Source organism: Castanea sativa, chromosome 3 (genome assembly GCF_040712315.1).
Source record: "Castanea sativa cultivar Marrone di Chiusa Pesio chromosome 3, ASM4071231v1".
In the NCBI taxonomy this organism is placed as follows: Eukaryota; Viridiplantae; Streptophyta; class Magnoliopsida; order Fagales; family Fagaceae; genus Castanea; species Castanea sativa.
This window is the reverse complement of record NC_134015.1, coordinates 29,631,780-29,651,958: the sequence shown is the minus strand read 5'-3', so window position 1 is coordinate 29,651,958 and position 20,179 is coordinate 29,631,780. Positions and strand designations below refer to the sequence as shown.

General features: G+C 34.8%; 1 protein-coding gene and 1 pseudogene across 1 annotated transcript in view; both read left to right on the top strand.

Moving 5' to 3' along the window:
- The first annotated feature begins 4,215 nt into the window (after positions 1-4,215).
- Positions 4,216-5,748, top strand: LOC142628799 (GRAS family protein RAD1-like; annotated as a pseudogene).
- An 8,104-nt stretch (positions 5,749-13,852) lies between these two features.
- Positions 13,853-20,179, top strand: part of LOC142628798 (uncharacterized) — a 45,010-nt gene continuing 38,683 nt past the window's right edge. Inside the window, exon 1 of the mRNA XM_075802837.1 lies at positions 13,853-13,971. Coding sequence (XP_075658952.1) covers positions 13,853-13,971 — 119 coding nt within the window. The remainder of the gene's footprint in view (positions 13,972-20,179) is intronic.

Sequence of the window (20,179 nt, the reverse complement as noted above, 5' to 3'; positions counted from 1 at the left end):
TTAGACACAGATTTGATTTTTTTAATATATATAGATTTTGGAACAAAGATTAAGATTATGCATGATTTTGTTTATGGTTATTATGTTTTGTTAGGTTCATGTAGCATAAATTTATTTCATGAATGAAATTCTCTTCTTAAAATATTTTTTTTTCTTGTCTTTTACACATATAAAAATAGATCTCATTTTTTTTTAATCATAAACCATTTTTTTGTATCATCACAAAACCCATCTGATCTTTTACAAACTTAAAACCATTTTTTCTACATGTTAAAATAGATTTGATTTTTTACAAACCAAAATCAATTTTTTTTTAATCACCAAAACAGATTTGAATTTTTCTCACCAAAAACCATTTTTTTTAGATTCTTAAAAATAGATCTGGTTTTTTTACAAACCCCAAAACCAATCTTTCTTGTTCCCAAAAACAAATCTAATTTTTCTTTCACCAAAACTAGTTTTTCAAATTCACAAAAATAGATCTGATTCTTTCTAAACCAAATTAAAAATCATTGTTTCATCACAATACAGATCTGAATTATTCTCAAAAGAAGAGGGTGTATTCATAAATAGATTTGTGTAATTATGTTTTTTCATGTGTACACAACATATCATACATGTCATGCATTAAGGGTACATTGGTTTTAAGAGTCTAAAAGACCAGACTCTGTTTGGGCAGAATGGGTGTCTAACACCTTCTCATTCTATAACCTAGCCCCGAATTTAGTGTCTTTGGATAGGTAGACCTAGGTCTTATCTTTGCTTTTTATTTTGGGCAGACTGTAACTAGGACAAAAAACCATGTATCTTTAGTAGTTTGTAACTAGGACCCAAAGGCATGTAATTTTCAATTTATCAAACATGTATTCTTTTTTATTCAATCAATGAGAATGGAACAATTCAGTCATGTATTTAGTATTTTTTCTTATTTGTTTGTATAAAAAATAAGTGACAACTCCACACCACATATCCGAAAAGAGAGGTGCCCTCAAAAGCACTCCCAAAAATCTCTCTTTTTTTAAGAGGCACTTTGGTAGTCTCTCACACGCAGGTAAGCTTCTCGCGAAACAGTCGCGAGCCAGTCACAAATTCCACTTGAAAATTCGGATCTTAGTAATGTGTGATAAATTTTTAAGAGCTCTTTTTTTTTTGTGCAAAATGCACCCAGATCGTGTGGCACAGGTTTAGGCATCAAACTTTCCATCTAGAACTCATTTTAATGTCTTTTTTTGGGCTGGCTGTGTATGCAACCACACAGTTGTGACAACTCAACTATGTCAGCTTCAAAAGAACATATATACTTCTTTTAAATTTAAATTGTGTCAAATTTATATCCATTTTAAAGTAATGGATGTCTACTTTCAATTGGAACAAATTTCACTCAAAGTTTTCTTATTGTTGAAAAGATATATTGGAAAATGAGTGAGCAAGATTCAACTCCTAGCAGCGGATTTAGCATGGTTTTTGAACAATTTTGTTGTTCTCTAGATCTTGCTTGACTAAGGTCCCTTGAGAATTGAGACCTTGAGTGTCAATATTGGAGACGGGGTCTTAAGTCATAAAGGATACAAAATTGTGTATAATAACACTAGCTAAAATGAGCGATTAAATCATGGTGTTTTGATCATGTCTATCATGCCGAATATTATCAAGTGTAATGAGGGAATACAATGTGAGTGGGAGGTATCTCATTTATTGAATATATGCATCATTTCTGTTTATTCTTAGACCCTTAAACCAGATTGTTTAACCTAATTTATTAATCAAGTGATTACTTAGATTAATTTTCAGATCTAAGTTAAACACAAATAAATCATATCATGCAAAGATGCGGAAAAGTAAAAAACCCAACGATATGATGACCTAGGAAAACCAATGAAACTAAGGCTACGTTTGGTTCAATGTAAATTGAATTCCGAGTGTAAAATGAATGCAGGGGAAAATGAATTCCTGTAAGGAAAATAAACCCAGGTGTTTGGTTGTGCAATGGAAAATAGTCCGAAAATTGATTTTCAGTGTTTGGTAACATTCTAAAAATGCTATTTTCCTACAAATTTTTCACATTTTCTCAGCCATTTTCTCAACATCCAAACAAATTTTATTATAGAAAATTTCAATACATACCCTTAAAGAAAAAAAAATTTGCTCAAAAAAATTCATTAAACTAAAAAATTTGGTCAAACTAAGAGAGGGAGGAAGAGAGATCGATCGAAAATTGAGGGAAAGAGAGAGATCGGTCATGGGTCATGGGCGACGAGATCGAGACGACAAGATCGGTCATGGGCGATGAGATTGAGATGACAAGATCGGCGGTGCCAATGAGCTTTGGGTCGAGAACGAGAACGATGGCGCCGATGAGCTTTGGGTAGAGAACAAGATCGGTTTTAGGTGGATCGGACTTAGGTGGTGATGATCTAGATGGCGGCGCCGGTGCTGGGGTGCGATCTCGGTAGCGATGTGATCTCGGTAGCGCGAACTTGACGGCACCAATATTGGGGTGCGATCTCTCTCTCTCTCTCTCCCTCTCTCTCTCTCTCTTTGTGCGCCTGTGAGCCCGGAAATGATTTGAAGGTAAAATAGAACTTGCATTCATTTTCCGAGTCAAAGGCCTCTTTTTACGGTCAAAGTAAATGATTTTCTGGAAAACTCTATTTTTCATGCGCAACCAAACACACGAAAAGGTGTAAAAGTATTTCCTAAAATCATTTGAAGTCAAAACAAACGCAGCCTAACTATTTCAAGGTAAAAATCTGAGGAAGATTTGACATAGCTATCCTTTTAGTAAACCAAATTCACTATAAGAGAATTGAAGTTTTTACAAAAGATTTCATCCTAAATTTATTGCTACCTCAAGTAGTGACTTACTGACACAATCACATGCAAATTCCAAATTCACGAACTCATTCTCTCCTTAGATTTACTACAACACAAGCCGCCTTACTTGTGACTTTGAAACCCCACTCAAATATTTCAAATCACCTTCAGTAATGATCTTGATGCAGAAACTATGTTCTACCAATGCTTGATTGTAGTTTTGGCTCCGATAGATTCTTGTGTAATTAGAAAGTATAAAACCTCTCAAATCTCACAAAGAGTAAAACACAAGTCTTCTTCAGCATCTTCAAAACGTGGCTAGGGTTTTTCTTTTATATGTGTAGAAGTTTAGATGAACCTCTAAACGTTATCGCGGGCTTGGTTCTATTTAAAATTCTGCAAAAAAAAACTATGCCTGCGATTTTCAATCAGTCGAGCCTAATTCTCAATCGGTCGAGCAAGGCAGAACCACACTCCTCTTTCTGAACTCAGCTGGACTTTGAACCTTGAAACACGCACATTTAAGCATTGCCTAAACACTTAGATTAGACATATTTTGTTCTAGGTTTGCCAACACAATACAACATTGATTCTAAATATTTAAATCTAAATCTTTAGAACCTAATAATTTCTCTTATAGCATGCAAATCTCACACAATTGTGAGACTCATATGCTATGTGAGAACTATGCATATATTTCGTGCATGAGATCATTATTGCTATGGGACGTTGTATACCCTCGTTATACTAGAGACCATCACACATTATGCAGCACCTTAAAAATAACAATGATAATTATAATAATAATTAGGATGCAAGAAAATATATAGGTTTTAACCTGCAATGAGCATATTCAAGCTATTCCACGAATTTGTATTCACCAACTTACCGAGGTTATTATAATAATCATGAGATGCAAGATAATATTTAGGTTTTGACTTGCAATGAGCATATTCTAGCTATTCCATGAGTTTATTTTCACCAACTTACTGAGGTTTAGTTAAACAACTACATATATAATAATACAATTTAAAAGCCACAAGAAAAATGGGTAGGATATGTATATATAAACATGACAGTCGTATGAGCATAAACAACAAGGGGGTCAGAGCATTGAAGGACAAGAGAGAAAAACATTATAACTCCTAACCTCTTGGAATTTCGTGAAAATGGTGGAAGCTATACTCTGATTGCTCTATGTTCACATAGCTCTATGCCTGATAGCAGCAAGGCAATATTCAAATCTATTTTTTAGAGCATTATTCCTTACAGTTCTTTTTATATATTGTATAACCTCGCAATGCTCGCCTAACAATGAAAGTTTAGCCATCTCTTATAAATAGATGGGTCTTTCTTTAAAGCTTCATTACATAAATTTTTTATACATTGCTAGGCAACAGTATGACATCTACTGTCTATCCTCGAACTCAATTAATAAGTGATGAGAAAAGTAATGAGGAGAATGTTCTTGATCTCAGCCAGTCGACCATATCATGCTATCATTTTCCGTCTCTTTCCAAATTGGCAAAAAACCATTCTCCCAGTCCAATTCCCTTAGGTGAAACAAGAAACTATAAGAGGCTAAAGCAGGTACCAAGTGGTGATGAATCAATTGGAAGTGAAGGAAACTTTCATAGTGGCGAAGGCAGAACGAGTACTAATACCTTGAGTAGCTTGCCGAGACTCCAAATTCTTGATCATATATGGTCTTATAATCAGAGATACTTAGCAATTGAGGCCATGGAAGAAGCAGCTGCAGCGATGATGGGAGGTGAAGAACACAAGGTTCAGGAAGAAGGGAGTGGAGACGAGGTCAAACTACTCCAACTACTCATTGCTTGTGCTGAGGCTGTGGCTTGTCGTGACAAAGCACATGCTTCAACATTACTATCTCTGCCAAGAGCTAATGCCCTCGTCTTTGGAACTGCATTTCAGCGAGTTGCTTCCTGCTTTGTCCGGGGGCTCTCTGACCGCCTTGCTATGGTTCAACCATTTGGGGTTGTGGGATTCATAGGTCCAGCAGCGAAAATATTGGCTTTTACTTCAGAGAAGGATGAGGCCTTACACCTTGTTTATGAGATTTGCCCACAAATCCAATTCAGTCATTTCATAGCCAATGCATCGATTCTGGAAGCCTTTGAGGGGGGCGAGTTCTGTTCATGTTGTGGACTTAAGCATGACTTTAGGCCTGCCACATGGGCATCAATGGCGCAAGTTGATTCCAAGCCTTGCCAACCGTAAAGGCAAACCAGTTAGCTGTCTTCGAAATACTGGTGTTGGTATAACTCTGCTGAGCGCCTACAAGCAATTGGATTTGAGTTAGAGCTCTATGCCAAAAGCTTAGGACTGAATTTTGAAGTTTTAGTGGTGGAAAGCAACTTTGAAAATCTGAAACCTCAAAATTCTTGATGGGGGAGGTTCTAGTCATCAATAGCATCCTTCAGTTACACTGTGGTTAAAGAAAGCCGAGGAGCTTTAAATTCTGTGTTACAGAAATTACATGAGCTATCACCAAAGGTTTTTGTTCTAGTGGAGCAAGACTCAAGCCATCATGGCCCTTTCTTTCTAGGGAGGTTCATGGAGGCATTGCACTACTATTCAGCTATCTTTGACTCCTTAGATACAATGCTGCCCAGGTATGACACAAGGCGAGCTAAGATGGAGCAGCTCTTTTTTGCAGAGGAGATTAAAAACATAGTAAGCTGTGAGGGTCCGGCAAGGGTGGAGCGGCACGAAAGGGTTGACCAATGGCACCGGAGGATGAGTCGAGCCGGGTTCCAGGCCATGCCACTGAAGATGATCACACAAGCCAAACAATGGCTAAGAAAAACTAGTGTTTGTGAGGGTTACACAATTGTGGAAGAGAAGAATTGCTTGGTTCTTGGTTGGAAGTCTAAACCCATTATTGCAGCTTCTTGCTGGAAATGTACCTAATTTGAGGTACTAGCTGACTACGTACTTTTGATTTAACTTTACTGAACAACAAATAAGACTCGTCTGCTATTTAGAGCAGAAACAATGGGTTCCAACAGAAGTAGAGAAATTACTTGAATTGCTTATGTTAAAGAGATGAAATAAAAGTTTGGTGGGTATGTGTATCTGAAAGCCTAGCCATGTGTAATGGAAAATTGCACTGTTCATCTAATAATTTAAAGCGTTGTTGAAACTTGAAATGTGTTTGCTTGTAATCAAGTCCCCTGGATGACATACATGCATTGAACCTTCTTCTGTGTCTCAAACAATTAGCAATTTCTTCATGTTTCCTTTCCAATCTTGCGGATTTACCAATGAAGTCTTACATCACAACCTTGTTAACAATATATATCCGCGATTCCATTGTCAAGACGCAAGAGTCAATTCGTGGACCAGAAAATATCTAGCAAAGAACTCTAATTTGACCTGTATATGTATTCTAAAACTCTATACCGTAATGAAAAATTATAGCTTTAGACTCCGAACAATTTATGCAGTAAAATTAATGATTTTTTTTTTCTTTGGCACAAGTAAACTACAGATTAATTCCATGCACAAGTAAATATCACAAACAATTTACACTAGATATCAAAAGCCAAAGTTAAAGCTCTAAAGATTAAATAGTAAACAATTTATAGAATAATTTAGTAATGAACTGAAAAACTAATGAACACCTCTTCAAAGCAAAAACTACTCCGATAATCCAAATCTTGTTGAAATTTTGCTACAAGAAAAGAGTTACAAATAATCCAATCACAATATCAAATTCTCTATTGTCACCTCTGAAAACAGTGGCGATGGATTTTCCAAAATTTTGCCCTCCCTATAATTTATTAATATATTTTTATCAGTAACGTAATAATTTTCTTTATTTGTTGCCCTCTCCTTCTACAAATAATTATATATTAATATACTTCTACAAACACTCATTTAATATATTAGTGTCTTCCCCTTTTTTCCCTTCAATAAACACTCTTATTCATTTAAAGGAAAATATTTTTCTTTCTTTTTTTTCTTATTCCCTTTGCATCTAGACAGTTAGGAATGTAGGAATGCTGGGAAATTCTTTCATTAAAAGAAAAATTAATATGATTTTTATGGTTAAATACTTTTTATGATTAAAACTTTGGGACATATTCTACTTTGTCGTCTATAAATAAAAGAAATTATTTTTATCTAGCTTTTTCATTATTATATTTTTCATACAAAAGTGATATTTATCATTCAATTTTTTGAAATAATTGATTTGTATACATTTTAAATGTTCTAAAAGAATTTTTATATTTTCGTATATATGTAATTTTCATTTTTTTTTAACAAAATAAATCTTGGTTTAAAATTTTTAAAAATAATAATTATGATCAACATAATTTAAAGGAAATTATACTTGACTTATTGAAAAAAAGCCAATATTTATCTTGAATTATATCAAATTGACTTAAATTTTCTTATATAAGAAAATAATATATATAACAAATCAAGCTATATAAGAAAAAATAATATACATATATATATATATATATAATAAATCATGTTATATACATATTTGAACATAAATTATATCTATGTTTATGTTATTTTGTAAATTCCACTAAACTACCTTGAGGTTTGGACTAATAACCAACTTGATTCTTAAAAGACAAATTTGTCCCTAACTCCATTAGCACCATTACTTTAGCCCAAACCCTTCTCTTCTACTCATCTCAAATCCAAACCCTTCTCCTCTCTCTCTCTCTCTACTAGACCTCTGGTTCTTTGTTTCTTTCTTTCTTTCTTTCTTTTCTCTCCCTCTCTCACCCACACCCACAATGGCTGAAGACTCCCTCTTCCATGGTCAAAACTCATGCTTTTCCACTACCATCGCCCACTCTCTCTTCAAATCAATTCCATGGAGATATTTGGCTAGGGATTTTCGAGCTTTGCATCACCACCACTGCTATTGTTCCTTGCCAATAGCTTTGATCTGGTGCCAAATGTTTTTGGGTGTTCAATTCTAGGTTTGGGTATCTGTTTCTGGGTTTGGTTTTGTGTGCTAAACATCAAGGGAATGTTTGGCAAAGACCCACAAGCTCCACCACCACCACCACCACCAGTGACACCACCACCAGTGACCGCCGATCTCTATCTTCTTTCTCTGTTCTATTTTTTGTTTGTTATCTATTTCTCTTTTGGTTTAATTCTTTGTTGGTTTGGGTCTTCGTCAATTTAGAGATTGGGTGATTTTTGATTTGGGTTTGAAATGAGGTTTGGGTATGGTCATTTGCAAATTAATATGTGATTTTGTTAGTGCTTGTGAGGACATATGTGATTCACTACTAGAAACATATGTCACTATTTTATGTAATTGGCTAATCCTTTGATAAAACGAACTTTACTTGTAATTGGATAGATCTAGGATGTGTTTAGTACTTCAAGGAACAAGAGTTCAAGTTCAAGTGTTAAAGTCATGCAAGTACGTCCAAGATTCAAGTGTGAAAAGTGCTATTCATTAAAGCTCGACAGCTAGCATCTATCGAGACTTGAAGAGCTGTATAAGCCCGTGGCTTGACAGCAGCTCGACAGATAGGGTATCTGTCGAGGTTTATATAACTCAGAATTTCTGGTCTGTTTTTCATTCAATCCATGATTGTATATTTGGGCTTTCTTTTCTCGCAACCCTAGACATATAAAATGATTATTTTAAGGGTCGTATCAAGTTGCAAAGCCAAAAGCACAATTGCATAAGAGCATAATTTCTCAAGTGTGACCGGAAACTTAGTTTGCCCTAGTTCTTGAAAAAGCTGCTGTGTTTGTACACCATAGGGTTTTGTGACCAAGCAACTTCGTGATTGAAGTCGCGTACTGGGATCCGCGCAATTGGTTAGTCACATATTGGGAGCCGTGCATTAAAAATGAGAGATTGTCACTACAGAACAAGTCCAATTAGGTATTGGGGTAAGGGTTCAGCTGTAGGTTGGTATAAGGTACTGGGATTCCTTTACTTATGACCTCTTGTTGTGATAATAATGAATTCTTGGGAGTGGTGACCTTAAAATCACCCAGTGGGGTTTTTGTCGTGTAGGTTTTTCCCATTCGTAAACAAATCACCATGTCAATTTATTTTCCGCTGCATACTTTAGTTAATTGGTGATTTGTTTGTGCTACCACACGTTTGCATGTTAATTTGATTAATTAATAAACTTGGCTAAATAATCAATTAATTCATCACAAGGGGTCAATACATTCTTGGCCTATCAGTGCATGCATATGATTTCTCTTCTTCTAATATTGCTTCTACTAGTACTACTGTTTTTGTTTCTCTTAGTAATAATGTTGATATTGAGAATACTAATGTCAAAACTAATTTAGATAGTAAGAACATAGACAAGGATAAATCTATCCTAGGAGCACCCCTTAAGTAGGATAAGAAAGAAGCTAAAAACCCTAGGGCTAAGAATGCTAACTCTCAAAAGCCTAAATAGAAGAAGCAGCATCTCTGTCATCACTGTGGAGCAGCCGGTCATATTCGACCTAATTGCTATAAGTGGTTAGCCACTCAACAGAGCAACGACATGATCACATCGGAAAACCAAAATCAGTTTCCATCCTCTTTTGCTCCTCTTGGAGATCTTCTTAAAGCCCTCATGTTCCTTTCAAACTTGAACGGTTTCAATTCTTCCCCCTCACCTCCAGTTCAAGGGTTTGCTCAGAGGAAAGGTTCTTCCAAGGTGTGGAAGGAAAAGGGCTCCAAGTAATTTAGTCACTTTTTCTCTCTCTCCCTCTTTTTGTTAAGTTTGCATTACTTATGTGTTTTGCTTTAGTGTTTTGAGTCTGTCTAGTTTTATGCTTTGCATTTTTTTGTTTTACATGTTTCTTTTTTTTTTTCAATTTTTTTTTTCATTCATAAAAATAAAATAAAAATTGAAAAATCAGAAAAATACAAAAACAGTGTGTATTTGTGTACATTGGTACTTGTGTACCTTGAATGGCCAATGAAACAAAGTTTTCTAAACTTTGTATTTCTTGTAACTTAGATAAGCATCTCTATGCACAACTAAACAAGTGAGCTTTGTGGCTCGTGTTTGTGAAGAGTAAGATTAAGTTATCTCTTGTACTTAACACTCGTATCACTCTTTTTGATGGGAAGGACTAGAAACTCCTAAGAGAAAGGCATAAATAACCATCTCACCACTGTTGTCCGCCAATCATGAAATGACATCTATATGCTTTGGCATAGCAAAAGTGCAATGTCAAATGCTTAACATAATTGGGCATTTATTTTCTATCTCTTATATTCCCATGCATAGTTTGTTTAAAAGAAAAATACGCAAAGAAAAATAAAAGCAAAAAGATCAAAATGTTTTATCTATGATTGCAAGCGTATATTCTAGGAGATGTGAGAGTTATAGGATGTACCTCGAAGGTGATAGTCCCCATCAAACAGTTATGATTATGTGTGAGTTAAAGTGATTTTCTTATATCTCAAATCGTCATAGCATGTATACACTTATGCAATCTTGTGATGTCTTTCACACACAACACACAATATTCTTTGCTACTTTTGATACATGTGCAGGTACAATGTGATTTGGTCATCAAAAGGTTTACATGTGTCAATGTATGCTCACTAAATTGTCTTGACTTGTTTTTGAAATATAAAATTGGTTAAACTTGTTTAGTGTATGTGTGTGTTTTAGGATCTATGTGCTTAGCAACTTTTGTTGAGAGATGTTTTTAAGAGATCAAAATGTTGTTTGGATCCTTGGTTGAGTTGCATGCTTGTTTGCATTCATATCTGTGTTTTTCTCTTCTTGAAAAACTGTTTTTAAGCAATCTCGACAGCTCCTCGACACCTCTTGATACCTGGCTTATCTATTAAGCTCTTCAGTTGCTTTTTATCGCAATCTCAACACCTCTCAATAGGTAAGTGGATCGATGGAGAATTTTTCTGTCCCCTCAATAGCTCCTCGACAGCTACCTCGATCTATCAAGATTCTTTTGCCTTGGACACCTGCTCGATAGCTACTTCTATCGACCTCTTTAAATCTAGACAGATCCTCGGCACCTCTTAATCTGTCAAGAATTACTGAGGTGCTATATAAAGAGCGCTCGCCATCTCAGACTCATTCTATTCGATCTCTCTCGATTGCTCTCAACCGTTTCACCTCCCAAACACACTTCTCTCTCTCAAAACCTCTTCCTCAAGGATTCTTCAACCTTAATCAAGTTTTCTTCACTTGGTAAGTGTCTAAATCCCTCATATTCATGCATTTCATGGTTTTTAACCAAAGTTTTTGGGATTATTGAAAATTCTAGGGTTTTTCAAAATCATAGAGGTTTTTGCAAAACTTTTAGGATGGGTTTTGAAGATTTGATCTTAAAAACTACATACATTGCATCTCATGTGCATTATAACTATATTTTCATGCATTTAGATGTGTGTTATATATGTTATCTGATTGTGTGCTGGTAGGATTGGATTGGGCTGAGCCCATGATACTTTCTCTATTGCATGTCACATGTTTATGCATCCCCATGCATACGTTCCTCCTTTTCAATATATTTGGATATATTTGAACTGCTTGGGACTTTTATGATTGTCTCTTTCTCCCTCTCTCTCTTTCTCTTCTGTTTGCGTTAGTCAACTTCTATGGCACCCAAACACAAATCTATTTCATCTCGAAACCCTTTTCATTTCGAGGCATCCACTTCTGCTGATCCTACTCCCTCACATGCTCAATTCCATGATGAGAAGGCCAAATTGGACTTCTTTGAGAACTTTTTCCGACGAGGCATTCATTCAAAACGCCAAATCATTCTATCGGACTTCTCTGACACTGACCTTCCCACTGTCATCTATAATAGGGGATGGGAGTCACTATGTGATGTCCCGGTCATATGTCCATCTGTGCTAATCCAGGAGTTCTACTCCAACATGCATGGATTTGATTATTCAATACTCAGTTTTCCACTCGCGTTTGAGGTACGCGCGTCGTGGTCACCCCGGATATTGTATCCGATGTGCTCCATGTCTCTAGGGTAGTGCATCTTAACTACCCTGGTTGTGAGCATCTTAAGACTGTGTCTAAAGACAAGCTTATATCAACTTTTTGTGAGCAATCTTCTGATTGGGGAGAGCATTAGTTCACTTACAATTCAGGCTTTGCTAAAGGCCCTCGGTATTTGAACATGGTTATGACTTTTGTTCTTCATCCCCTATCTCACTATAACTCTATCACAAAGCCTCGTGCTCGGTTTTTTCTTTCCCTTCTTAAGCATCTTACTATAGATTTTCCTTCTCACTTCATTCTTTCCCTCATAGATTTGTATAGGGATATGATGACCCGTGATAAGCTCATCTTCCCTTTTGCTATCATGAGGATTCTACACTATTTTTCTGTTCCCTTTCCTGTGTCCGACCATTTTTCTGTTATGGGTGCTATAGATGCTGTTAGGATGTGTGCCCTTAAATCTTATTGTATGATGCTATGTATAACATTATGTATGACTTAATGTTATGATTAATAAAGTTGTTTTATTATTATCTAAAAATAATGGTAACATGAATATTTGGATATTATCATATAGTCCATGAAATGCACTGTATGTGATCTATATGATTTAGTCACAGAAGATATAGATCACAAGTTCTTTGTAAACTCAAAATTATAGTTCATAGTCGGTGATGAAATTGGGCGTTTCATCTGTGAATACTATAACATATCAACTATGATGATTTGTCTCAATCATGGAAATGGAAATTTCTAGTTGGTGTGTTGATATGTTTTAAGAGTTAAAACATATTGAACTGGACCGCTGTGAGATTTATTATTCTCCTAACGACTGTCAAATGAATGATAAATCTCACGACTTCTATTTACATGAACTCTTAATCCTGAGAAGATAATGGACTTGATCATGAAGTGTAGATTGGTTTGATATATCAGGAGTGAGATCTAAAATCACGATCAAAACCTCAGTATGTTGGGCAGCCACATTTAGTGTTGATGGAATATATATTCTCAAGATAAAATTCATAGTCTCTTAATGGAGATATAAAATATTCCCTTGAGATAAGTTTAATGGGTTTGGTTATTTGGAGTGTTAGGCCTAACCACTTTAGTAAAGAGTTACTAAAGTATATATTTATGGAATTAGATTTCATAAATATATGATAAATAACATTAAAAGGATTACACCGAGTCCTCAAGGAATTAAAATGTAGTAATTTACAAAGTGGCAGTCTATATTCACGACTTTGTATTATTACGAATATTTTATGAAGGGGTTACATGTATAATAAAGTTTTGGGATATAATATATAAATAAGTCCTAGAGTGCAATTATATTTATATAGTGGTATTAATTATAATTAATGGTAACTTTGGACTTGTCAAGAGTTGACAGAAAAGCTCAAGGCCCATTGGAGCTAGTATCTTATTGGTCCCTTTGGGTCCCACTCCAAATCACACACTTAAACCCAATTGAAAAGGCTCAAAAGGCCAGCCCAATTAGATAATTAGTTAACTACAAAAGGGAGAAACATACAGAATTTTTAGTGATGAGACATAATAGTAAATGTTTGTAAGTGTGAGACACTTTATCATTCTCCCTTAGAAATTGATTGAGAGATCACACATCTTAGGCGTTAGTGGAATTGGAGTGAAGATTAAAAGTGTTCCCAAGTGCTTCTAATCTTCGTTTTTGAAATTTACCGCTTCAAAGTACGCTCTCTTGTTCTTGAATTCTGAAATTTACATAATGCATGTTATATATTACGAATGAAGTAGATCCGTTTATTTTTCGTTGCGTATGTTTTGTATGCGATACAATCTATGGTTAAACCAACAAATGCCATTACCATTAAGCGGAGCGAGGCACAATTTTGGTCGAGATGATCCAGGTCCACAACTCCTCCCACTCCTTTAGCTCCATCCACGTCCACTTCGTCTTCTTCTACGAGCAATGTGACTCTTGAGGACATCATGACGTAGCTTCAGCGCATGGATCTCGCCTTAACGCTCTTAGTGATTAGTTATGTCAAGTGAACACCTGTGTTGGTCATATTGCATGATGGCAGGCGGTCATGGGTGGCTTCGTTGCATCTCCTCCACCTTCTCTAGAGGCTTCTAAGGATGAGGATGATGTTACTGCTTCCGATGATGAGGATGATGGCGATGCTAGCTCTTCCAGTGCTGATGAGATGTTTACTTGACACTCTTACGCTTTGTCACTCATGACAAAAAAAATGGAGTAGTTTTGGATATGAGAATAGTCATACTCATAGGGGAAGGGTTAGTATAGGAGATTTTTGTTAGGGGGAGTGTTGATTTTGAGGGATGTAATGAGGATTTCATGTATCTTTTTCTTTCTCTCTATTTTTAGATACATTTTTTATGTACCTTAGATCTTGTGATCATTTTGTGATAGCAAACCTTATACTTGTTGATACATATGCATTGTGAGGTTGTTATTACATTCTTTCACCTATCTCTCCATGTGTTGTTTCTTTTATCTCTTTATACATATGTTTCTTATTTTATTGTATGCAATCGTTTATTTCTGTTTCACACAATGATGCCTTGATGAGTTTTGTTTAAGTGTTTCAGAAATACAAGTTGTCAAAGTCTTCCTTGCCATAAACTCTCTTCTTGCAAAAATTTTCAAGAGTTTGTGTTAAGATAGATTTTATTGTACTTAACAAGAGTGAGTATGAGTTGAGTGATTTATGACTTCTCTCATATGTTCATTTCTTTATTGTGGTTTTGTCATGGATTGCTAAAGGGGGAGATTGCTAGGACATATGTGATTCAATGTTAGGAACATATGTCACTATTTTATGTAATTAGTTATTCCTTTGACAAAACGCACTTTACTTGTAATTGGATAGATCTAGGATGTGTTTAATACTTCAAGGAACAAGAGTTCAAGTTCAAGTGTTAAAGTCATACAAGTCTGTTCAAGATTCAAGTGTGAAAAGTGATGTTCATTAAAGTTCGACAGCTAGCATCTATCGAGACTTGAAGAGCTGTTCCAGCCCGTAGCTCGACAGCAGCTCGACAGATAGGGTATCTGTCGAGGTTTATGAAACTCAGAATTTCTAGACTATATTTCATTCAATTCGTGATTGTATGTTTAGGCTTTCTTTTCTCACAACTTTAGACATATAAAAAGATTATTTTAAGGGTTGTATCAGGTTCCACAGCCAAAAGTACAATTACACAAGAGCATAATTTCCCAAGTGTGACCGGAAACCTAGTTTGCCTTAGTTCTTGAAGAAGCTGCTGTGTTTGTACACCATAGGGTTTTGTGACCAAGCAACTTCGTGATCTTCATCGTGTGATGAACTGAAGAACTTTGCAGCCAACAAGCTTTTCTATTTGGTCATTGAAGTCACGTACTAGGATCCGTGCAATTGGTTAGTCACGTACTGAGAGCCGTGCATTGAAAATGAGAGATTGTCACTACAGAACAAGTCCAATTAAGTATTGGGATAAGAGTTCAACTGTAGGTTGGTATAAGGTATTGGGATTTCTTTACTTGTAACCACTTCTTATGATAATAGTGAATTCTCGGGAGTGGTGACCTTAAAATCACCCGGTGGGATTTTTGCCATGTAGGTTTTCGCCATTCATAAACAAATCACCGTGTCAATTTATTTTCCACTGCATACTTTAGTTAATTGGTGATTTGTTTGTGCTACCACACGTTTGTATGTTAATTTGATTAATTAATAAACTTGGCTAATTAATCAATTAATTCATCACAAGGGGTTAATACATTCTTGGTCTATCAATGCATGCATATGAATTTGTGTGTATGATTGGTAATCTATGATGATTTTTAGGGGTTTTAGGTTTTAGAATTTATATGGCTGTGTGTATCAGTGTATGTTTGTGTTCTATGACATGGTGCAGCTGTGTAGTGTGATTTGTGTTCAAATCCATGCTCATGTTAGCTAGTGTAATCACAGTGAATAGAACTCAAAGATCTTACATGTTATAAACTTTTACTAGAGAAGAGAAAATATGAGAGAAGAGAGTGAAGAGAGGGGTTTGGGATGAGAAAGGGAAGAGTTAGGGACAAAACCATGATTCAAACTTAGGGAGAAGCCAAAGTTCTTTTTTCTTAGATTTTAAAAAATTGGAATATCAATAATAGAGGTTGACAAAATTGCATTATTAGCATTAATTTATTAATAATTATTTAATTTTTTTCTTTTCAAAAAAAAATCATAATAGGATTTTATAATCAAAAGTTTTGCAAGTCAATTGGCACGTCTAAATATTTTCAAAGTCTAATTAATGCGTGGACGAAGAGATCAATATGTGGCATACGAGTTGTCTCTATGGTTACGAGGATGGAGTCATTTAAGAGGGGCATAGAGCTCTCAAGTGAGGGGGAGAAACTAGATAAAGTTTAATGGGTTTTTGTGATTTTTTTTGCTAGGATTTGTAATGAATTTGTTGTTATTGTTTTTGCTGAGATCGGATTTATGATTTGTCTAAAGGTTTTTCTTATTATCTGGATATGTGCATTTTTTTTCTCATAGATTTTGCTTATTATCTATTTGTTGGATTTCTTGGGTCAATTTGTAAATTTGTTGGGGAGGGGGGCCAAGTATATAAATTTAAGAGCTAGAATCAAAATTCTTTTTGTTAATACACATACTAGTATTTGTTTTTCAAAGGGGGGGAGGGGGGGCCATGGCCCCCCTCTGCCCTTGAGTAGTTCCATCCTTGAGAAAATGAATAGAATGTGAGAATAAAATAACTGTGCTAAATGAAGTCAAGGATAAAATTGTCTTTTAAGAATCAAATTGATCATTTTTTAAAATTTTTGGACTTAGATGGTATTAGTCTAAACCTCAAGATATTTTAGTAGAATTTACCCTCTAAAATTTTATTGATATATTTAACTTGGCCCCACTAGGAAAAATTCATTACTCTTCCACTATTTGCAAGCACTTTAGTTGCGTTCCTATTGTTGTACCTAGAACTAGAACCTCTGTTCGTAAACAAATCTCCTCCACAAACCATAAACTCTGACACTCTAAAGAACTAATCGAAGATTTGATGAAACGGTGAACCCACTAGAATAATCTCTATGGTTTCAAGAAATGGTTAAAAATCTACGTATGTAGGAACCCACAATGATTTTTCTTGTCTTTGAAACGAAGCACAGCGAGTTTCTTTGCTTAGCTCAGAAAAGGCTTCAAGATGCCAACATCTTAGCCTTGCTATGGTAGCCTTTCCCTTTAACAATCTTTTTTTTTTTCTTCTTTCTTTGTTTGTCATTTTTTATTCTTTCACTTTTCGTCTTCTTTTTCTTTTTCTTTTTTCATCCATTTTTTTCTTCTTTCTGTTTTTTCATTTTATGTAACTTTCTCTGGTTTTTTTAAATCCGTTTTTTTTTTTGTTTTTTTTTTTCAAATCATCCGTTTTTTACTCTCATTTCTTTTGGGTTTTAGTAGTTTTTTTTTTAAATGAAGTGTCCATCCATACACAAATTTTTAATAAGATATAATTTGTTACTTTTTTATTTTTTTATCTAAGAGGGGTATAAAGTAAATTATTACATTTGGAATTCAAAGTTTGACAATAAAAATTGATTCAACAAAATCTTGGGGACAACATTGTTGTACCAACTTCAAACAACATCACACTCATTTTAATTCCAAATGAGAAAAATTATGTCCATAACATTTTCACAACAAATTCTATGTGGCAAGTTGTTACGGATTATTATTAGTAGGGTAGAAAAGTAATTTTAGTGGTAAGTTCAAATTAGAACCAATAATAACTAACCACCTATAATTTGTTGTGAAAATTTTGTAAACATAGCACCTCTCATTCCAACTTGGGTCAAATTTATATCTATTTAGAAGCGCCATATGTCTACTTTTCAACAAGACAAGTTTCAATCATAAATTGACTGTGATGCAATATATATATATATATATGGGTAAGATATTTATTTTATTTGGTGTGTTGGGGACATAAGAAATTTAAGTGAAGGGGGATTGTGATAAACCAAACTGATTGGATTTAATTGTTTGAGTGTGTGTTGTGTGAGTTTGTACCAAGTCTCACATCAGGTGTTTACTAGGTGATCAAACCTTAGTTTTATAACTGATTATAAAAAAACCTCATTTGCAACTTGTCTAATCCTTTTAGAGTGTGAGCACAAATGTGACTAGACTTTCCCTTAGGTCGTTAGATATTCTTGTTTCCTTTACTTTCCAAATTTTATTTATTTTGGTAATATTGTTTGTGCTGCGTTTATTACACGTGTAAGCATAATTGGCTAATTAATTGAATTGGCATAAAATTGGATAATTTGTAACAATTAAAGTCTAAATTTCCAACAAATCAAAACCCCTAAAAGGGGTAGACCTCATCCTGGAATTAAATGTGATACAATACTTTATCAAGCAACCAATTTCAATTCAAGTTTTTCAACCTCTTCTATATCCGGCTTATATGAGGTAATTTTCCTTAGTTTGTGTTGTTGTGTCAGTTTCAATTAATGGTTATTATACAATTTACTCACTCCCTTCCTCGTCACTATATGCATCCCCATTTGCACAATATGTGAATGGGCTCCTTATGCAACAAGCAACTTTCATCTCTGGGATCTAGTTGACAAGTGCTAAAATTATAGGCTCTTCGTACACATGATGAGCATTCAATCTTCGGGCTCGTTCATATAGATGACGAGCATATATACAATCTACAAGGTCGTCCATGAGAGGATGACCACACAACACTTATTGTGCAGTCATTAATGGTTTCATAACTACTCCAATGGTCAAAAGAGTTCTGAATTGTAAAACTTAGCATTTTGTGGGAGTAGGGGATTTCCTTCCTTGTCTTTTAGTGTATTGAGTATTGTGAATTTATCTAATTGTGATTGGCTCTTGTGACTGGGGGCCATGGGGCTCTTTGTTGAGTGGGTGGGTGAATGGGGGCTGGGTGGGATATTTGAATTTGGGGGAAGTAAAGGCATGTAGAGACAGTTAACCTATCTTACCAATAAAAGACAAAATTAAATTATGTTAGGGCTTAGGCACTAGGTAGGCAGTGGGTGAGCCGTGGACAATGCACATGGAGTGTGTGCTAGTGCACAGTGGGGTGTGTGCTAATAGTTAGTAAAAATAATAATGAAGCGGCTAAACAACAATAATTCATAATTTAATTAACCAATACATTATAAAAGATAAAAAAATTAAATTATGTTCAGCTAAACAACAATTAATAATTTTACAATTAATGAAATAACAATATAACAAATTATAGTGTATAAAAGACAAACAAATTAATAAAACAACTAAACAACAATAATTAATAATTTTATTGATATTTCAAATGAACTTATAATATATTTTTTATTCTTTTGCTAGAATTATGGACAAATATTTGATAAGAAAACCACGTACCCAGATTCATCTCCAGTGCAAGATTTATCTTCATCTTCTAAGAAAATTCGTGTTGACTTTAACTTAGAAAATCTTCCTTCAAATCCTGGGCTACGAGAAATGGTATCATTTTATCATCCTAATAATCATGATGTAATAAGAAGATATTATTTACAAAAAGGACCTTGTCAACCTGTTTTCAAAACCATGATTACCCTTTAACAGATTTTTCTAAAAAGCCCCGTCGATTTAGATCCTAATGGTATGTAGATAGAAAGTGGTTAGAATATAGTATAGACAAGGATGCAGTATTTTGTTTATATTGCCACCTATTTGGGCAAGATGTTGGTAAGTAAGGAGGAGGTGAGACTTTTGTAATGAAGGGATTCAAACTTTGGAATCAAAAAGAGAAGTTAAATTCCCATGTTGTAGGAGTTAATAGTGCTCATAACCATGCTCGACAGATCCTCGAGCATCGATTGAGCTGGTAGAAAGTTTCTCGATAATGGGTTTGGTTATTCAGAGAGTTGGGCCCAACCAATTTAGTAAGGAGTTACTAAAGTATACATTTATGGAATTGGATTTCATAAATATATAATGAATAACTTAAAGGATTAAACCGAGTACTCAAAGATTAAGATGTAGTAATTTATAAAGTGGCAGTCTACATCCATGACTTTGTATTACTACGAATATTTTGTATCTCCGTTAAGAGACTATGAATTCCATCTTGAGAATATATGTTCCATCAACACTAAATGTGGCTGCCCAACATACTGAGGTTTTGACCGTAACTAATAGATCTCACTCATGATATATCAAAGCAACCTATATCTCATGATCAGGTCTATTATTTTCTTAGGATTTAGAGTTGATGTAAATAGAAGTCGTGAAATTTATTATTCATTTGACAGTCGTTAGGAGAATAATAAATCTCACAGCGGTCCGGTTCTATATGTTTTAACTCTTAAAACAGATCAACATACCAATTAGAAG